The 19,242-nt window shown below is 38.1% G+C and overlaps 2 protein-coding genes across 2 annotated transcripts in view; both read left to right on the top strand.

Moving 5' to 3' along the window:
- The window catches only part of LOC134679259 (uncharacterized), a 452,522-nt gene that overhangs the window by 411,528 nt on the left and 21,752 nt on the right, over positions 1-19,242 (top strand). The gene's annotated exons all lie outside the window — the stretch shown is intronic.
- LOC134679269 (cationic amino acid transporter 2) overlaps positions 1-19,242 on the top strand; it is a 60,036-nt gene that overhangs the window by 29,735 nt on the left and 11,059 nt on the right. The window contains exons 8-16 of the mRNA XM_063538165.1: positions 1,441-1,612; positions 5,118-5,301; positions 7,560-7,684; positions 10,584-10,738; positions 12,222-12,286; positions 12,431-12,531; positions 12,791-12,934; positions 13,446-13,617; positions 18,760-18,887. Of these exons, the coding sequence (XP_063394235.1) occupies positions 1,441-1,612; positions 5,118-5,301; positions 7,560-7,684; positions 10,584-10,738; positions 12,222-12,286; positions 12,431-12,531; positions 12,791-12,934; positions 13,446-13,617; positions 18,760-18,887 (1,246 nt within the window). The remainder of the gene's footprint in view (positions 1-1,440; positions 1,613-5,117; positions 5,302-7,559; positions 7,685-10,583; positions 10,739-12,221; positions 12,287-12,430; positions 12,532-12,790; positions 12,935-13,445; positions 13,618-18,759; positions 18,888-19,242) is intronic.

Here is a 19,242-nt window from a genome sequence, read left to right as displayed (position 1 = left end):
GACTGGCAGCTACCTCGGCCAGAGAATAAGCCTGGCCATCCAAAAAGGAAACGCTGCCAGCCTCCTGGGCACCATAGCAAACGAAGGTGACCTGGGGAGCATTTTTTACCTATAGTTAATTTAAGTTATGTTAAATTTTAGTTTTATTTTAATGTTGTTTTTATTATCATTTTGTTGGTATTATAAAGAATATTGTAAACTTAACGATAATATTAATTAATACAATAAAACAACTTAAAAATAAATGAGAATTAGACATGTAAATACTTTATTATAACTAGGTATGTCACATTTATATGAGTTTGAATAATTTTAAGACACAATTATATTAGTTAATTTCAGTTTAATTTACAATATTTGCTCAGCTAGGTATATTGGCTTAAAAGTCACGGAATAATTAAAAGTAGGTACTAATATGACTAATGGTACTACCGTACAGAAAATAAACTTCCTAAAAACGAAGTTTGACAGCTGTTCAGGGGCGAATCATGCTATCCCTTTCTAACTATCCCAATCGGCTAATTAGGGTTGTCAAAATTAAAGTAATTATCTTGTGGCTGTGCACGCAATGCTGCAAACGGAGCCGAGAAGGCCGAACGCTCTAATTTCCTACCCCTGCTTAAAAGTTATACAATATGAGTGGGCCGATGGTGGGCCTTTCAGAGTATTCGTCGATTAGGTATGTAAATCTCCACTTTCAACCTCCTTCGAACAGCGATATTTTTAGTTTTAAGAACAAGTCTAGACAATTCTGAACTCCTACATTCATCCATGCGGGAAAGAAAAATAGGTACCTATGCATATTCTTTACTCAATAGGTACATTAATTTACATTACCTGCTGTTAAATGGGATGGAAAGTTCTACAGCCTGAGCCTTCCTTCATTTACATATTCAAGGCCAAGAACCCGACTGTCGGGTACACTGTTCTACGCTAAGAACGTAACCCGTAGCACTAAGTGGCAATGAATGTGTTAACGCACATGTGCATCGGGGGCAGTGAATGTGTTAAAGAGCGCTATTGCCCCATGAATTACTGATACAAATTTAGAATATCCTGTCAAAATTCCTGATATCCGAATATTTTTCCTGGCATTCATATTTTTGACGACGACAGGGTGCGGGGGGGGGGGACTAAATTCTTATTATATTGTTATCTTTGCAAATGCGAATATAAGACATGATTTCGATTTTTAAAACATCTATGTATGTATGCTTTTGAGTAAATATTTGTTAATTAATAATTACGAAGTTATTGATAGGTGGATCTCATTTAGGTATTACCTTTTTACAATTTTTTGAGTTATCTATCAATTCAAAAAATTCCTGACTTTTTCGTGTTCCATCCCCATTCCTGACAAAAGGCCAAAATTCCTGACATGCCAGGAAAATTCCTGTCATCTGGTAACCCTATCCATGAGTGCAAGTTGTTTTCGTGCAGGTGTTCAGCGGCGCCGCTACCTGTTTCTACGCGTTCATCGGCTTCGACATCATCGCGACCACGGGCGAGGAGGCCAACAACCCGAAGCGCTCCATCCCGCTCGCCATCGTGCTCAGCCTCGGCATCATCCTCGTCGCCTACGTCAGCAGCTCCATGATGCTTACCTTAATAGGTGACTTCTTTTACCCACATCACTATTTTGGCTAATACACTGAGAGAAAAGTACAACAAAAATACACTTAGAATTACAAAAATAAACTTAATCCGGGGACAAGGAGAGTTAACTAATAGGAACAAATTGACTTTTGCAATTTCTATTAGTTCTTGGAATTTCTATCATCTGTTTGTTGAAATTATATTTGGGATTACTGAGCTGTTTGTAGAAATAAATAAACTTTACAGAAATAGTGAAACGTCCATAATTATTACTAAAACTTCATTTTTTCCCCCAGTACAGAACTGTTTTTTAATTCCTGGTGATGATTTTTCTCTCATTGTAGAAATTCTAAATATCTCAATTTATATTTTAACCTTTTCGACGCCATTTCAAACACGTACGTGGCGTCAGTGTCAAAACTGAACTTGAACTTTATGCATATGCACGTAGGTCTATGTTGCTCTGTGGTTTGTGACCGATTAATCAGTCTTTGGCGTTGCGGATTTATCGGTCATTGGCGTCCAGAAGATTGACGCCTCTGCATTTGGTGTACCTACACTCACAGCTGTCTAGCTCCACTTCTCGCCTCTTTACCGAAAGTGAATGTATCAAGACTAACTACAATGTCACAGTCATAGTAGTAATTTGGATAGAGGCTATACTAAGTATAACTAAATTGTGAATGTGAATTGATTTCTTGTCTAATATGATGTGCAGGTATTTGTTTAATAAAAGCCGAAAGCGTCCACAATGTGTACGTATGGAGTTGACGTTAAATAAGGTTGAATCACGCTATTTAGACCGGGCCGTCCCAGGGCCGAGGCGTCCGACATATATTTTTTTATGACGGCTGATCGGTGATCAGTTGATCAAGTGGTGCTTTCCATAAAACAAGAAACCCCGCCGGAAGCTCCGGCCCGGTTTAGCGTGCCGCAGAACCATCTTCATACCTGTCATATCAACGTAGGTACTTATACTCTTTAGCTCAATTAGGATTGTTCATTTTTTTTAGACCCCCATTTTTATTTTATTTTCTGAAAATATAGGTTAATTTAAGATACCAATTTGAATGATTTAGTAATTCGTGGCTCGGTTGAATATTTATAATTTATTGAAAATATGAGATACGACTTCTCGTAAATTACATGTCGTCGGCTGATTAGGATAATGCACAAGCAACAACAAGCATTAAAAAAATAGTTGTCATTGTCAATTGATTGTAATGTCACCTGTCGACAATGTCAGTGTCGCGAGTTTCTATAAATAACAATCGCCTGGAATGGAAAACTCGTTTATTTTGAATCATTAATTTCAAAATACCTACGCTATAAATTTGAGAAAGCTGATTCCAGAAATCTGCCTAAGTTATATAATATAACTTAGTTTTATTGGAGTATGTATCCATATAGCATCCAACTCCAACCATAACTTGGCTGAAATCAAGGGAGCAAAAATACAAATGTAAGTTACCTACATCATATATATTTTAACTGATTCGATTTGTAAGAAGATTGGATTCATAAAATCGTTACAAGCGTCCATTGCTAAAGGTAGCTTAGCACCCAGTGGGTGCTTTCTGCCGGCTTGTCACCATTGTTTGGATATTGTACTACATACTTATACTACTATATTAGGAACATGCCAATTTTGCTAATTATATCCTATTATTTCAGGTCATCGTGATTCCTATTTAGATACAGCTGTGAGATATGTAACTGCACTTGGGCCCAGAACAAAGTTGAGCATTTTGTATTGAAACGAACGTCATATTAATTATTAATCGTCGTTATACTTTACGACCGTAAATAATGCCTGGGAACAGAGTAAATAACAAACCATACACTTCTCTTCTGGATGGTCAACAAGAAGCCATCATTGTCAGATGCTCGTGCAGAACATGATAAATATACATTTAATGTAAAGTTACTATTTTTTTTGGAAACATATACTTACCTATAACATATTTCCCAAATTAATAAAAAAGTACTGCAACATGTACCTGGAAATTAGAAATTATATCTTTTTAAAGCAGTTTCAGGCTGAATTTTGAGTATGGCTATGTATTCTTGTATATTCCTTCTTTCTAGTAGGGACCATCTCTGTTTAACGGTTTGCCTTTAGATACTCTGGCTACATTACCACAGAAAATAAATAGATACCACGACCCTACCAATAAAGTGAGCTTTTAAATACTTAATTCTAGTAAATTAATATTAATTTTATACTTACATCAACGTGATTCTCACAGCAATACTGTGTGTAACACGTGAAGTAGGTAGGTATTCCAAGTTTAATTCACGGCACCATCTTTCACGTCGTAGTCTTCGTGGATTCGAACTATTATTTTTGTGAATCATTCCCACACATAGGAACAACGTTTTTGATATATTATTAAGCAATGAAATCTACTGTTTAGGTATTAATTATAAATCAAATTGTAACAAACAAGCGCAGCGGTTTAACTGAAAAAAATTGTTATGACAATCGATGACAATGATAACTTTGACAATACGTGAGTGACGGATTTATTTACTATGGTTCGATAACTTTTATTATGCAATGACTTTACATTCAGCCCAGGAGAAGGTCAAACTAAGGTCATAAGGATATTTGTTGAAATATCTTCAATCCTCAATTATTATATCGCAGCAAATGTCGGAAACTGTTTAAAAACCTTATATCTCGAAATGGTTTTCGAAATAGAACATTTGAAAAAAAATGAACAATCCTAATTTAAAACATCGTGATTTTCTTGTTCAGAGTGAACAGTCTGTTCTAAATAGGTACCTAAGTCTGGAGTTATTGACTTCGGTCGATTTGTACACCAAATACGGTTCGGTTATAAATAACACGATCGACAAGTACGTAGGTACCTATTTTACTTACTTACTTAATGTCGGTCTATCGTAAAGTACTTTATCCTCAGTCATTAAATTTAATTAATACCCCCTTTATTCATAAATAAGTATCATAAATTAGGTCATTAGTATCAAAACGGCTATGATTCTGTAATTAATGCTGACCTTTATGGATTAATTAACGGTCCGGGTTCAGGCCGGGGCGTCCGACACTTCGTTTTCTATAGAAAGCATCACGTGGTCGTCATCGATTACCTGTCATCCTTTAACCTATAAAGTTGGTATCTACCATGTAGTTTATATCTACTTCGTACCTAATATGTACTACATATAACTTAATTTTTCTCTAAGTATTACTTGTCTAAGCGTACTCCACGGAATAAATAATGAGCGCGCCGGTAGGCTCCAAGAACTTCTATAATACTCGTAATATTGAAAAAAGTTTTTTTTATCTATATACCATTTCTTTTCTTTGTTAATATATTGTCTTTTACTTCAATAAAAATATTATAAAATCCTAACTTGCAGAATATATTGGATAGGCATGGACTTAATATAATATTGGTTTCATATATGTTTATATATACCTATGTACGTTTTAATATTTAGGTACGACCTATACGAAACCATGGTTGCCAGTAGTGACACGGAGTTATTCGCAGTGCCATACGACGAGGTGGACACGGACAGCGCGCTCGTGCAGATGTTCGCGCACGTGCGCGCGCCCACGTGCAAGTACATCGTGGCCGTGGGCGCGCTGGCCGGCCTCACCGTCTCCATGTTCGGCTCCATGTTCCCCATGCCACGCGTCGTCTACGCCATGGCCCACGACGGACTCATCTTCAAGTAACTTTATCTTTATTTTATTTTATCTTTTTTAGGCTTCCGTACCCAAAGGGTAAAACGGGGCCCTATTACTAAGCCTCTGCTGTCCGTCCGTCCGTCTGTCACCAGGCTGTATCTCACGAACCGTGATAGATAGACAGTTGGAATTTTCACAGTGTATCTGTTGCCGCTATAAACAACAAATACTAAAAACAGAATAAAATAAAGATTTATGTGGGGCTCCCATACAACAAACGTGATTTTTGACCGAAGTTAAGCAAAGTCGGGCGGGGTCAGTACTTGGATGGGTAACCGTTTTTTTTTTCCTTTTTTGCATTATGATACGGAACCCTTCGTGCGCGAGTCCGACTCGCACTTGCCCGGTTTTTTTCTCTCATCTACTCAAAGGTTTTTAACTGGAAGAGATCCCTCAAAGGGATACTACTACTTATCTTAACGCCTAGCTGACATCAATCAAGCTCCCCCTGATTCATCGATGCGATATCGTTACGCTATAAGCTTTTTAACCTACCTACTTATGTTTCGTCCGCCCCGTGCATACCACTCGAGACGCGAGGGCTAATTGAAATATTGGAGATCGGCAAAGATAGTCTCTAGCACGCTCAGATTTTCTAGGAAGTCATAGACGTATGGATGTAATTATGGACATAAGCTGAGCAAATAACTACATCAACTTTGCCCAAATAAATTAAGTAATAAATATGTTGTATGTAACACTTTATTGTACCTACATAAGACTGATTAAAATAAAACCGGTCAAGTGTGAGTCGAACTCGCGCCCCAAGGGTTCCGTACTGCACACATTTTCGAACGAGCGAGCAAAGCGAAGTTTATAAGTACATTCAACTGTTCATTCAACTTTTCCTCACATGGCTGGCTATCTTTAATTTTGTTCGATGTTCGCAAATTGCTGGCATCTCACTCTGTCACTCTAATTACGATTTCATTGGAGTAAAAGAGAAATCCCCGCAATTTCCGAACTTCGGTGTTCGCGGTAGACCCTCTGATATATGGCAGTTCAGCCTTCTCATTTAGCTACTCGTACTTAAACCAATTATTTGTTCTGTTTGAGCACTAACCTCCTAAAGCTCATCCTTCGACCTTGTGTGGAGGCGCACCTCTCTTGAATGCTTCAGGCCTTCGGCCCAACGACCTAGCTGTCCACACTATGTTTCACATAAATCAATTGCGGTTGTGGCCCTGATAGGGCTTATTCGCAATTCTTATTTTTAAATCCGGCTCACGCTTAATTGCAGACGCTTATACGTTACAACAATCTACACACACACGTTACAGTAATCTATAGGTACGACCTTCGCATTCAGACTAGTACTATAATTGTTCTGTTTGAACACTGACCTCCCGCAACTCTGCCTTCGGCCGTGCGTTTCAAAAAGCTACTGGCGGATGCTTCGGGCCATCGGCCCTACGTGTAGCGCGGCTTCACGTAAACCATTACGGTTGTATCCCTAAAACAGCCCTACCGCGTTTTTTTTTTCTTAAGTCCGACTCACGTTTGACTCTAGATTAGACCCCGTAGTATCGGAGTTAAAATTCATTTGTCTTTATTACATGTCCGTCTTTGGGTCACAAACTTCCATAATTTTTAAGATTTTTCAATCTACTTTTCTGTTACGCTTCCTTAGACTGTAAATATTTATTTCATATGCTTAAGCCTTAAGCAATTCTGCCCGAATCGAGAAGATATTCTGGAATTAATTTGCTGAGTATTTATACCTACATATTAGCCGAATGAGGTTCTAGAAGTTAATGACGGTTTTTGGTAAATGTCCTAAATAGTATTATCCTTCTAGAAAATTATTACCGTAGGTAACATAATTAGGTTCCACATGCGCCTATGCGCATCTATAAAACATCGAGTTTTTTAATAATATAACGCGCTCTGTTTGAGTCTGGATTGGCAAACGGGAAAGAAAGAAATAAAGAAATAGAAGCCCTGACGGGCGCTCCCTTTTGTTATTCAGCCTTTTATAAGGAATTTCAGTAAACAAGTTTAGTAAACAATTTCTTTCTGTAAAGCTAAAGCCTTTATAAATTAAAAGTAACAACCAGCCTGTATAATTTAAGATTGAATATTGTTTATGACGGTGAAATAATGATTATTATTCTGAGCCCCTTGATCTAGACGGCTACGGATTATATTTAAGAGAAATACCTAACTATGCTTAATCAGGCGTAGGGCTTCAAACAAAGGCTAAGAAGCTTGTAGTTTTGACGTACGTTGTATGGTTGTACAGGAAGCTGGCCAACATCTCGGAGGCGACGGGCACACCGGCACTGGCGACGGTGTGCGGCGGCGCGGCGGCCGCACTCGTCGCGCTGCTCACGCAGCTGGAGGTCCTCGTCGAGATGATGAGCATCGGTGAGTGTGTGCACAGCAGCAGGCAACATCTCGGAGGCGACGGGCACGCCGGCACTGGCGACGGTGTGCGGCGGCGCGGCGGCCGCACTCGTCGCGCTGCTCACACAGCTGGAGGTCCTCGTCGAGATGATGAGCATCGGTGAGTGTGTGCACAGCAGCAGGCAACATCTCGGAGGCGACGGGCACGCCGGCACTGGCGACGGTGTGCGGCGGCACGGCGGCCGCACTCGTCGCGCTGCTCACACAGCTCGAGGTCCTCGTCGAGATGATGAGCATCGGTGAGTGTGTGTACAGCAGCAGGCAACATCTCGGAGGCGACGGGCACGCCGGCACTGGCGACGGTGTGCGGCGGCGCGGCGGCCGCACTCGTCGCGCTGCTCACACAGCTCGAGGTCCACGTCGAGATGATGAGCATCGGTGAGTGTGTGCACAGCAGCAGGCATCAACTCGGAAACGACGGCCGCACCGGCACTGGCCATTCTTTTTTACCGCTTGGCTACGATTGCGCGGCGATTGCCATGAGTGGTCATATTTGTAAATTTGACACAATATGTTATTATATTACTACCAAGAAGTAGGCATATTAATATTTTTGAAATACGATATTGTATTCATTTCAATTTGATTGCGTCCCAGCCCGCATTTATTTTATAAATTGACAATTATTACATATACATACACAAACTAAAAAACATATTTATATAAAAGTATTACACACATAATCATATTTTCTATATCTTTATTACTTATACCTACTAAATGCAGTGAATTTTACATGCTACAATGATCTTATATCTTATCACGGTGAAGTTTCGCGCTACGATGTGCTACGGCGTAGCCCGTAGGCAGCTATAGTTAATCTCTACAGAGGGATGTTACGTCATTCGCATTGAAAGGGTTATTGCATTTAATATTTATTTGCATCACGTCTTACGATATCTGTGGCCTATTTTATAAAGCTAGTCTCGTTCTAACACATAGGGTTAGAAAGAGACTTCCGCTTGTAAATTGTAACTTGTAGCATTATAAAATAGGCCACTGGATCAACGTTTGTTTACGTAATCCCACTTAACTGACGTAAGAGGGGAGAGCAGAGTGCTGCACCTGAAACAAACACAACTTTATCAATAGTTAATGCTTTAATCCTATTTTAAGTCGTTGCTTTATATGAATTTAACCATGGAATACTTGTTTTTAAATAAATTATGTTATGTTCAATGTATACGTCACCGTAAAAACCTGTTTTTAGTGCAAACGCATTTTTCTCTTGTTAAAACGAGTTTTCAGTATTGCCTAAGTGAAAACGCACCTATAGGTATTTATAACGTGTTATTCACAGTCGATACTGGTTTTCTCTTCAAAAAAATGTTTTTAATTATAAGTGAAAACTAATTTTTAATAAGGTACTTTGCGAAAACTATATTTGACCAAAAAGTCCCAGTTAGTACTAGTTTTCAACAAGGCTTTACGCGTTATAGTCAATCATGTAAAAAAAAATCCATAAACGACCTAGTAGGTACCTAAATGTCACATACTTACTATAGGTAGGTACTTAACACGAGTGGGTTCTCTGATGAAATAAGATCTTTTTATACATACTTATTTGTTCTCAATTAAGTACACTTAGGTTCTTTGTTCTGGCCGTTTAGGAATTTTGTAGAACCATTCTGGTGCTTTATTTCATGTGAAATAATTTATATTCAACATCCCTGTTATATGTACTCAGAGATAATGCTGATACGCTTGTTCCAACACAATACAGCCAGGCGCAGCAGATATCTACGATAATAGCCTTGCCACTTAACTCGGACTGTTAATTTGGCAGTTATGCGGTAGTTTAACCCTTTTCCAGTATAGTAAGTACCTACGATTTATCGACAACATCTGCGCTAAGAATTTCAACTTTAGTATTCCGATTTAAGGTTCAAATAAGATTGCACTGTCGGAAATTGTGACTAGTCTTCAAATGAATTATCAAAGCTGGATTAATTGAAATACTTATACATATTTGTAGTTTTAAAAAAACCTTGTAGATTGGTGCGGCACTTAGATATAAGTCCTTACGTATAAGTAGGTAGGTAAAACTTAGGTATACGTCCAAAACTAAGCTATAATCTAGTGGATGTATTTAGATATTACTTGCTGAGCAAATTTATACAATCAGTCGCGTGCATAAAAACTTATTTTTATCAACTATTTGAGTGCATTAGTAAACCTAAAACATGCCGTTTGGTTTTACAAAATGGAAGAAGGATTTTAAATAATAATAATGCCATAGAAACTCCATCGGTATCCTCCGCGGTTTCATTAAAACGATGCACCCATCTGAACTTAGTCTATTCACTCAGTTTATTAATTCTTAATGTTACGGTGTAGCAAAATTACTCAGAATTGGTTTGCGCAGCGCTTTTCCTGCACCTAAAGCCTTTCACGGGTTCGCGGTCAATAATTCTTTTACGTGGCGAAAATACCTACGAATAGAATATTTTTTTATCAGACTTAATAATAAGTATGCTTTTAACAAAGCTGTACCTATATGTGGAAGTTGCTAATATACGTAGTAGCAGGTACATAATATGTATACATCTATGTATATACTCGTAGCTCGCACACACCCTCATCGTTTACCACGACCACGACCACGACCGCATGGAGTTTACGAGACGTTGATAATTCTCATCCCGTCCTGAACTTTTGCGCCAAGTTACCTAACATTTAAATGACAACATGTTTGAGGTTTCGTAACATTTCCTTAACGTACAAAACTGGTCAGTCTAATTATCAAATAAGCCTAATAATTGGCTACACATCAAGATAAGAAACATTTAACAAAAATAAGGCCTAGTTGAAGTTTATACGGCCGGATGATCAAGTAAATTAGCCGTCATTATGATGACAGGCACGCTACTGGCCTACACGCTGGTGTCGACCTGCGTGCTGGTGCTGCGCTACCAGCCGCACTACACCAACCTCATCGAACTGCTGCCACAGAGCCTGCGCACACCCGTCGACCCTGAAGGCACCGCTGCAGCCCAAAGGGAGACCACTTTCGCTGTAAGTATACATATCGAAACGAGAGCGGCGAATGGAAGGAATGATGAATGATAGTCGCTACGATGAATATATACCTATCTACCTCTTTATTACAACATAAATACGACTAGGTATCTACACGTTGATAACCGTTATTTAGTACTTATACCATTTTCAAAGGTGTAAGTGAATAAAAGGAAGCGATATAGAACCCATTTCACACCCAAGTGAAACGGGTTGCTTATTTTTTTTTTGCGCTCTCCGTCTCCGCACTTCCCGGCAATTCGCTTTATTTGTTCGTGTTTATGCAAAATGTGTTTCATCTTGTTTATAAAGGCAAAAGTTTTGAATATTATTGAGTTTATAACTATTTATAAAATGAATACCATACGAGTTTCTAAAATAGCTTTTTGCTCACGGGTAGCGAAACTATTTGCATAGGTCGGAGCATTTTCCAGGAATATATAATTATACCTTAACGTCCAATCTCTACTCATACGGCACATACCTGTACATAGTACATACATATTCTGCGACTGAGTTTGCGTAGCTTTGCTGCTTTAGCCGTGGCAAACGATACTTTGAAGTCGACCTATTTTGACGCCTCACTTGCTGTTAATTATTTAGGTACATGAACGTTAGAGATAGCTCTTCCCGATTATTAACTTAAACGAAACTTAACCGCGTGGGGTATAACATAAGCTTGAAAATCACTTCATTTACTCGTAAATAGACTTTGTTTTAGTAAATATCGTGTAAACATAGTGAAAGTTTAAGTTTCAGAGCTCTTCCCATTGCCACGTGTACATACTTAATATATGATATTGATAATTAACTTTTTGCAGAGAGCGCACTTAATTAGCATTTATTTCAGGTTCGTTGTTTTCCAATAGATATCCTACTCAAATGGTTAATTACAAATGGTTAGTTACAAATGGTTAATGGTTAATTATCATTAACCATTTGTAACTAACAGCGTCTTCAATTAAGGTTGTTTCCTATGGATAAATTCAATTGTCTCATAACGGTCTTGAAATTAAATATAATGAAATAAACAAGATCAGTGTCAAAGATGTTTGGGTGTTTTCAGATAAAAGTGTACCCAATTAGCGTGAGTTATTTAGAGAAGGTAATCGCTATAAATAAGTAACTCACGCTAATTGGGTACCTACACTATTTTCTGAAAATTCTAGTTTACCTACAATACGAATTACCTATCTACGAGTATAATGACAAAAACTTATTAAAAGGACGTCGATTCATTGTGACTTCACGGCATGTACTAACTTTGAAAGCTGCTTGAAAGTAACAAATCGTTTTGACGTTTCATAAAGTCTAGCTGAGTATTATGAGTAAATTATAGGTACATTTACCCTTAGTATTCACATAATATTTTCATTATTTTCATTTAACTTTTGGATAATAATTTAAGCTAGGGTTTTAAAATAAATGAGTATGAAATCTTCAATCGTAGAATATGATCAAAATGTGTACCGTATTTCAGGGTCGCGGCAACACCCAAATCACCACCTCGAACCAGCGAGTCATGATCCGCCGCGTGACCCGCAGGTAACCGTCACTCACGACGCCAAGCGAATTGCTAATATTTATTGCCATGCTTATTTACGTAAAGCCAAGCGAAAGGCCGGCCGATATTTAAACACGTTTGTCTAAATTTCTCGTAATCGCTAAGCGATGCAAGTGTGTTCACAGTTCCCCGGATTCCGATGACACGATGCCAGGTGACGACAGCGAGGAATTTGGTAGAGATGACACGTTCCTCATGAATTCGCACACGGAGAATAAATTCTATGGTGAGCTTCTTTTTTAATGCCACAGAAAATGGCCAGCGCCTTAGATTGTAAGATTATGTAGTTCAACATTAATTAAATCAAGTGGATTACCTATATGTCCATGAACATGATCTAAAATATCGGTATTCGCAGCGTCAGTCAGCATTTATATGGAAACCTACTACATAAACAAACTATAGGTAGCAAAAAATCTTGGGCGTGAATGTGTCGGGTTCAGTATTTAGGAGTAGGAGTACATATGAGTGGTCGATTGTCGCAGGGGCCGTGCCCGGCGGCACGGCAAGCAACCCGGGCCGCTTCCGCCGCTTCATGGACGCGGTGTCGCGGCAGCTGCTGGCACGCTCCTACCTGTGCCCCGGCGTTTTCCCCTGGGTGGACGCTGGGCCCGCCACTGACCATACTGGTAACATGCTCGGTTTCAAAGCATACCCCTGTATGCTGCTAAACTTGTTAGGTATCCCTATACCTAACAAGTTTAGCAGGAGGCATTTCGAAACTGAATTCGGAAGATATTAGTAGACTGCCCAATGAGTACGAGTAGTACATATTTAAAGGTAAGTTCATTAGGTAGCACCTATTTTTGTAGGAATATCACCGCTGTTGCCTTAAGGTTGGAGATGTCGATCATTGGTGATAGTTCGCTGTAAAATTTTACAATATTAAGGAAATCATAATTTTAGTTAGTTAATTGGTTTGTATTTAGTAGTTACAAGGTTCCGATTAGGAAAATGAGGTGTTTTTTGACGTATAAGTTCTTTTTTAAAGTATTAGGTCATGTAAGTAGGTTAATAACCATACAAAAAATTCGGTTCAAAATTTCCCCTACTTTTTCCTAATATAGGATGCCGAATATGATGCTCCTTATCTTGACTATTCTGTTCCCTACATCGTAAATATTTTGTAATGTTGTCCAGGTATGTTCGTGATCAAGGCAGTGGGGGTGATGTACCTGCTGATCCTGGTGATGGATATGCTTGCAGCCTACGGCAGCCCGGGCTCCTCTACTTTCACTGCGCTCCTCATGGCCGCTCTAATGTTAGCTATCTTCGTCATCCTCCTACTTATTTCTAGGAAACCGCAAAATCGGTAAGTCCATAGACATATTAAGTTAGAAAGTCTATGAGCTGTTAGACCTTGCGAAACCAAAACACCAAAACGAATTAAGATATACTCAGAATTTCCAATAAAGTAACTGAATGTACAAAAAAAAAATATTATAGAAACAATGCAACAAATTATAGACCGATATCTGTTCTGCCTGCCATTTCTAAGGTCATTGAAAAATTAATAAATAACAGACTTATGAAATACTTAAATAAATTTAATATTCTCTCGGACACTCAATTTGGGTTTAGAAATGGCAGATCGACGGAGGATGCAGTTATAGCGCTTACGTCACTAATAAGTAAACAGGTTGATATGGGAAATAAATGCATGGCAGTATTTCTGGACTTGAAAAAGGCATTCGATACAGTTTCTCTCCCTAGACTTATACATAAGCTGGAAAAAAATGGTATCAGAGGATCCCCACTGGAAATGCTGAGTGACTACTTACAGGGTCGAACACAAAAAGTAAAAATTGGTAATTACACAAGCCAGGAAACAGACGTCACCTACGGTGTGCCTCAGGGAAGCGTCTTAGGCCCGACGCTCTTTCTGTTATACATTAATGACTTGACCGACCTCCAAATAGAAAATGGCCATGTATTCTCATATGCTGATGACACTGTCCTTGTTTTCGAAAGCAAATCTTGGAAGACAGTGTATGAACTAGCTGAGTCTGGTCTAAATAAGGTATCATCATGGCTAAGAAATAATCTCCTTACACTCAATACAGCAAAAACCTGTTACATGTGTTTCTCCAAGTATAAAAGCACACAACCAAGTAGTAATTTAAAACTAAAGATTCACAACTGCACAAATGTCCCTGAAATTAATAATGAATGTAGCTGCACACAGATAATTAAAGCTGAAACAACAAAATATTTGGGTGTTATAATTGACCAGCGTTTGTCTTGGCATCAACAAATTGAGTATGTCGGTAACAGAATTAGAAAACTGGTGTGGATTTTCAAAAAACTTAGGTATATTACTACTAAATCGCTCCTGTCACAAATCTACGTAGCTCTAGCACAGTCAGTCATGAATTACTGTATTACTGTATGGGGTGGTGCAAGTAAGAGTAAATTTTTAGAAGTAGAACGAAGTCAAAGATGTCTTCTAAAAGTTATGCACCAAAAACCATATCGCTATCCAACGCAAGAACTTTATAAAATTAGTGAACAGCTTACTATGAGAAAATTATATATTACAGCGGCGGTATTACGAGTACATAAAACTGTAAAGTTTGACACAACGATCTTATCACGTAGACGTAAAAAAACTGTTATCCCTCCAGTGCTCTGTAAATCTAAATTTGGAAGAAGACAATATCAGGCATTATCAATACACCTTTATAATATGATAAACGAAAAAATTAATATCTACTGTTTACCTTGGTATGAATGTAAAATAGCCGTAATAAATTGGTTAAAAAATGTAACATACGACGAAACAGAAATTCTATTAGGATGATGAGTACGTTAGTAAGTAACTGACAATACACACACACTCACACACACACACACACACACACACACACATACACACGCACGCACGCACACACACACACACACACACACACACACACACACACACACACGCACACACACATACACATACATGCATTGTAAACTAATCACTTCTTTCTCTTTTGTTTGAATATAAAGTAGAATTTAAAATGTTAATAATAATACAAATATTGAAATATTATAATAATATTACGTAAGTTATTATTTTGTTTTAAGTACTTAAAATAATAGCCGTTTGCACAATGTTAGACTTTATTGTCGTTAACTGTGTACAAATGTACTAGACAAATGTAGAAGAGCGGGGCTTCCTGTCACAGGTATCATCTAGACACGCGGCAGCGTGTCAAGCCAAGTTCAAGCAAAGGAACTGGCTAGCCAGTCCCCATACAAAAAAAACATTTTTTATTGTGACTGACATATAAGTACCTAAACCTAACCTACTTCCAGATGACCTAGAAGGATGAAATTTGGAATCCAGCTCGGTTATTGTGTGTAAGCGTAGGAAAAAATTTAAAAACAAAAAGAAGTTAATAAATAGGGGGGGTCCCCATACAAATCTCTTTTTTATTGTGACTGACATATAGTACCTAAACCTAACCTACTTCCAGGTGACCTAGAGGGATGAAATTTGGAATCCAGCTCGGTAATTGTGTGTAAGCGTAGGAAAAAATCTAAAACTAAAAAAAGCGAAAAAATAGGGGGCGGGGCATACAAAAAACCTGTAATACGCGCTAAACAACCGGCCAACAGTGTGTCGTTGGCGGCGCGCAGCACCACATAATTAATACAAAGAACAGAAGTAAAAAACATGCAGCGGAAACACAAGAAAAAACATTAAATCTCAATACCTGCCTAGTTTTCTTTACAAAAAGTATTGATATCCCATCAAAAACATAAATGTAAAAAAGGAGAGCCAAGTTCAATACAAAAATTATGCTTGGCTGTGGGGTTCGCCGCAAAAAGAATGGAGATCTAAATGAGTGCCAAGTTCTATGCAAAATCCAAATATGTATTTATAGGAACAAAATAACATTATAAACAAGTATTAAACTCTATTTCTTTGCTTTATTGGATACCTATAACAATTGCTGTTATTTAAAAAAAATGCGAGATCTTAAAGTAGGTTAGATTTGGCTTGGCCAGTTTTTATCAAAATTACAAAATATATACCGGGTGTGGCCTGTAATATGAGCAAAAAATTTAACCGTAGGCTGTACTCCTCATATTGACCAACATTTGTTCAGCGACTTTTAAAAATTACTTGTGGTTTGATTTTTAATACACTTTAAAGTTTATTGTAAGACGCAATGCATTGCGAATTTTGTTATGTTTAAGGCGTGACAAGCAACGTCAATCACAATGATAATGGCGTGGCAATAGCGTCCATTGAATATAATATTTATTTTGTATGAAAAATAGGGAGTCTAAATACTTCATAATTTTTAAAAGTTGTTGAACAAAAGTGTCACCGTTTGAGGAGTACAATCTATGTTTTAATTATTTGCTCATGTTACAGGCCACACCCGGTATGTTGAATAACTTTATAAAATGACTGATGTAATGAAAACTGGCCAAGTCAAATCTTACCTGCTTTAAGATCTCGCATTTTTTTTAAATAACAGCAATTGTTATAGGTATCCAATAAAGCAAAGAAATAGAGTTTAATACTTGTTTATAATGTTATTTTGTTCCTATAAATACATATTTGGATTTTGCATAGAACTTGGCACTCATTTACATCTCCATTCTTTTTGCGGCGAACCCCACAGTCAAGCATAATTTTTGTATTGAACTTGGCTCTCCTTTTTTACATTTATGTTTTTGATGGGATACATACTTACTAGGAAGTCCCAACCATTAATGTGTTATGTTGTATACTATCCCATCAAAAACATAAATGTAAAAAAGGAAAGCCAAGTTCAATACAAAAATTATGCTTGGCTGTGGGGTTCGCCGAAAAAAGAATTCAGATCTAAATGAGTGCCAAGTTCTATGCAAAATCCAAATATGTATTTATAGGAACAAAATAACATTATAAACAAGTATTAAACTCTATTTCTTTGCTTTATTGGATACCTATAACAATTGCTGTTATTTAAAAAAAATGCGAGATCTTAAAGCAGGTTAGATTTGACTTGGCCAGTTTTCATTACATCAGTCATTTTATAAAGTTATTCAACATATATATTTTGTAATTCTGATAAAAACTGGCCAAGCCAAATCTAACCTACTTTAAGATCTCACATTTTTTTTAAATAACAGCAATTGTTATAGGTATCCAATAAAGCAAAGAAATAGAGTTTAATACTTGTTTATAATGTTATTTTGTTCCTATAAATACATATTTGGATTTTGCATAGAACTTGGCACTCATTTAGATCTGAATTCTTTTTTCGGCGAACCCCACAGCCAAGCATAATTTTTGTATTGAACTTGGCTTTCCTTTTTTACATTTATGTTTTTGATGGGATATCAATACTTTTTGTAAAGAAAACTAGGCAGGTATTGAGATTTAATGTTTTTTCTTGTGTTTCCGCTGCATGTTTTTTACTTCTGTTCTTTGTATTAATTATGTGGTGCCGCGCGCCGCCAACGACACACCGTTGGCCGGTTGTTTAGCGCGTATTACAGGTTTTTTGTATGGGGATCCCCCCTATTTTTTAACTTTTTTTATTTTTAGATTTTTTCCTACGCTTACACACAATTACCGAGCTGGATTCCAAATTTCATCCTTCTAGGTCATCTGGAAGTAGGTTAGGTTTAGGTACTTATATGTCAGTCACAATAAAAAATGGTTTTTTTGTATGGGGACCCCCCCTATTTTATAACTTTTTTTTATTTTTAGATTTTTTCCTACGCTTTCACACAATAACTGAGCTGGATTCCAAATTTCATCCTTCTAGGTCATCTGGAAGTAGGTTAGGTTTAGGTACTATAGGTATGTCAGTCAGTCTTAAAATATACGACTTTTTGACCTTCATATCTTTATAACCGTTTGAGCTAGCTTCATGAAATTTGGGCTTCTAGATGTCCTTATGGATATAATTAAACACACGTAGTTTTATGTGTTTACGTTAAAGATGTTTTGAGTTATAGAAGGGTCATAAGTGGCACCAAGTGGTTCGTGTAATATTACACTTGGCGCTGGCTAGCCAGTTCCTTTGCTTGAACTTGGCTTGACACGCTGCCGCGTGTCTAGATTTAACGAAATAAATGCTTTTGATTTTTTTTTTTGCACACTAAATTTTTCGACAATGTGTTGAGTAATGTCAGGAGGACAGCCGGATATACGAAATCATTATTGCCCAAGCTGAAACTAAAACGATTCGTGTTCGCTCGGTCAATAAATCGTGACCATTTCTATAGTGGCGTAGCGTGAACTAATCTAGCCAGTGGCGTAGCTGGGGGGGGGGCGGTCCGCCCCGGGAGCCACCCATGCTAGCTACGCCACTGAATCTAGCCGTGGGCGAAGTCGCATCTGCGACGCCCTTTTCTTTCACTGTGCCCGAAGGGGCAGACATCGCGCGCGGTCACTTCGCCCACGCCTAGCTACGCCACTGCATTTCAAAAACTTATAATTGTTATTTGGTCCGCACAGCGCACAACTGGTGTATTCGACACCTGCGCTGCCGTTCGTCCCGGCGACCGCGATCATCGTCAACATCTATCTCATCCTCAACCTGTCCATCCTGACTCTCGTCCGCTTTACCGTGTGGATGATCATAGGTAAGACTTATTCGTAAAGCGTTTGCCAAAAGGATAATCGGATCCAGTCCCGCAAAGCGTACGGGCGCGGATGCCTGCCTCCGTGATTCCTAACTTATAGGGCACAAACAATCAGCAATCACAGTTCGTCATAATTTGCTTAATACCTTACCTATACTTGTATATAGAAAGTTTGACAGTTTTTTGTTTGACGACAGCTGACCGCGAATTATTTAACAATAAACAGTTTGTTACATGTTCGTTTATTCCTGGCGTAAACCACCCAGCATAGCCACACTAGATTAGGCGTACTTATTAAGCTGAGGCATATATTTACTGTAGGTATGTACCTATATACCTACATCGATAATGTAAC

This window comes from Cydia fagiglandana, chromosome Z (assembly GCF_963556715.1).
Source record: "Cydia fagiglandana chromosome Z, ilCydFagi1.1, whole genome shotgun sequence".
Taxonomy (NCBI): Eukaryota; Metazoa; Arthropoda; class Insecta; order Lepidoptera; family Tortricidae; genus Cydia; species Cydia fagiglandana.
The sequence above is the reverse complement of the archived record's forward strand: the minus strand, read 5'-3'. Positions and strand labels throughout refer to the sequence as shown.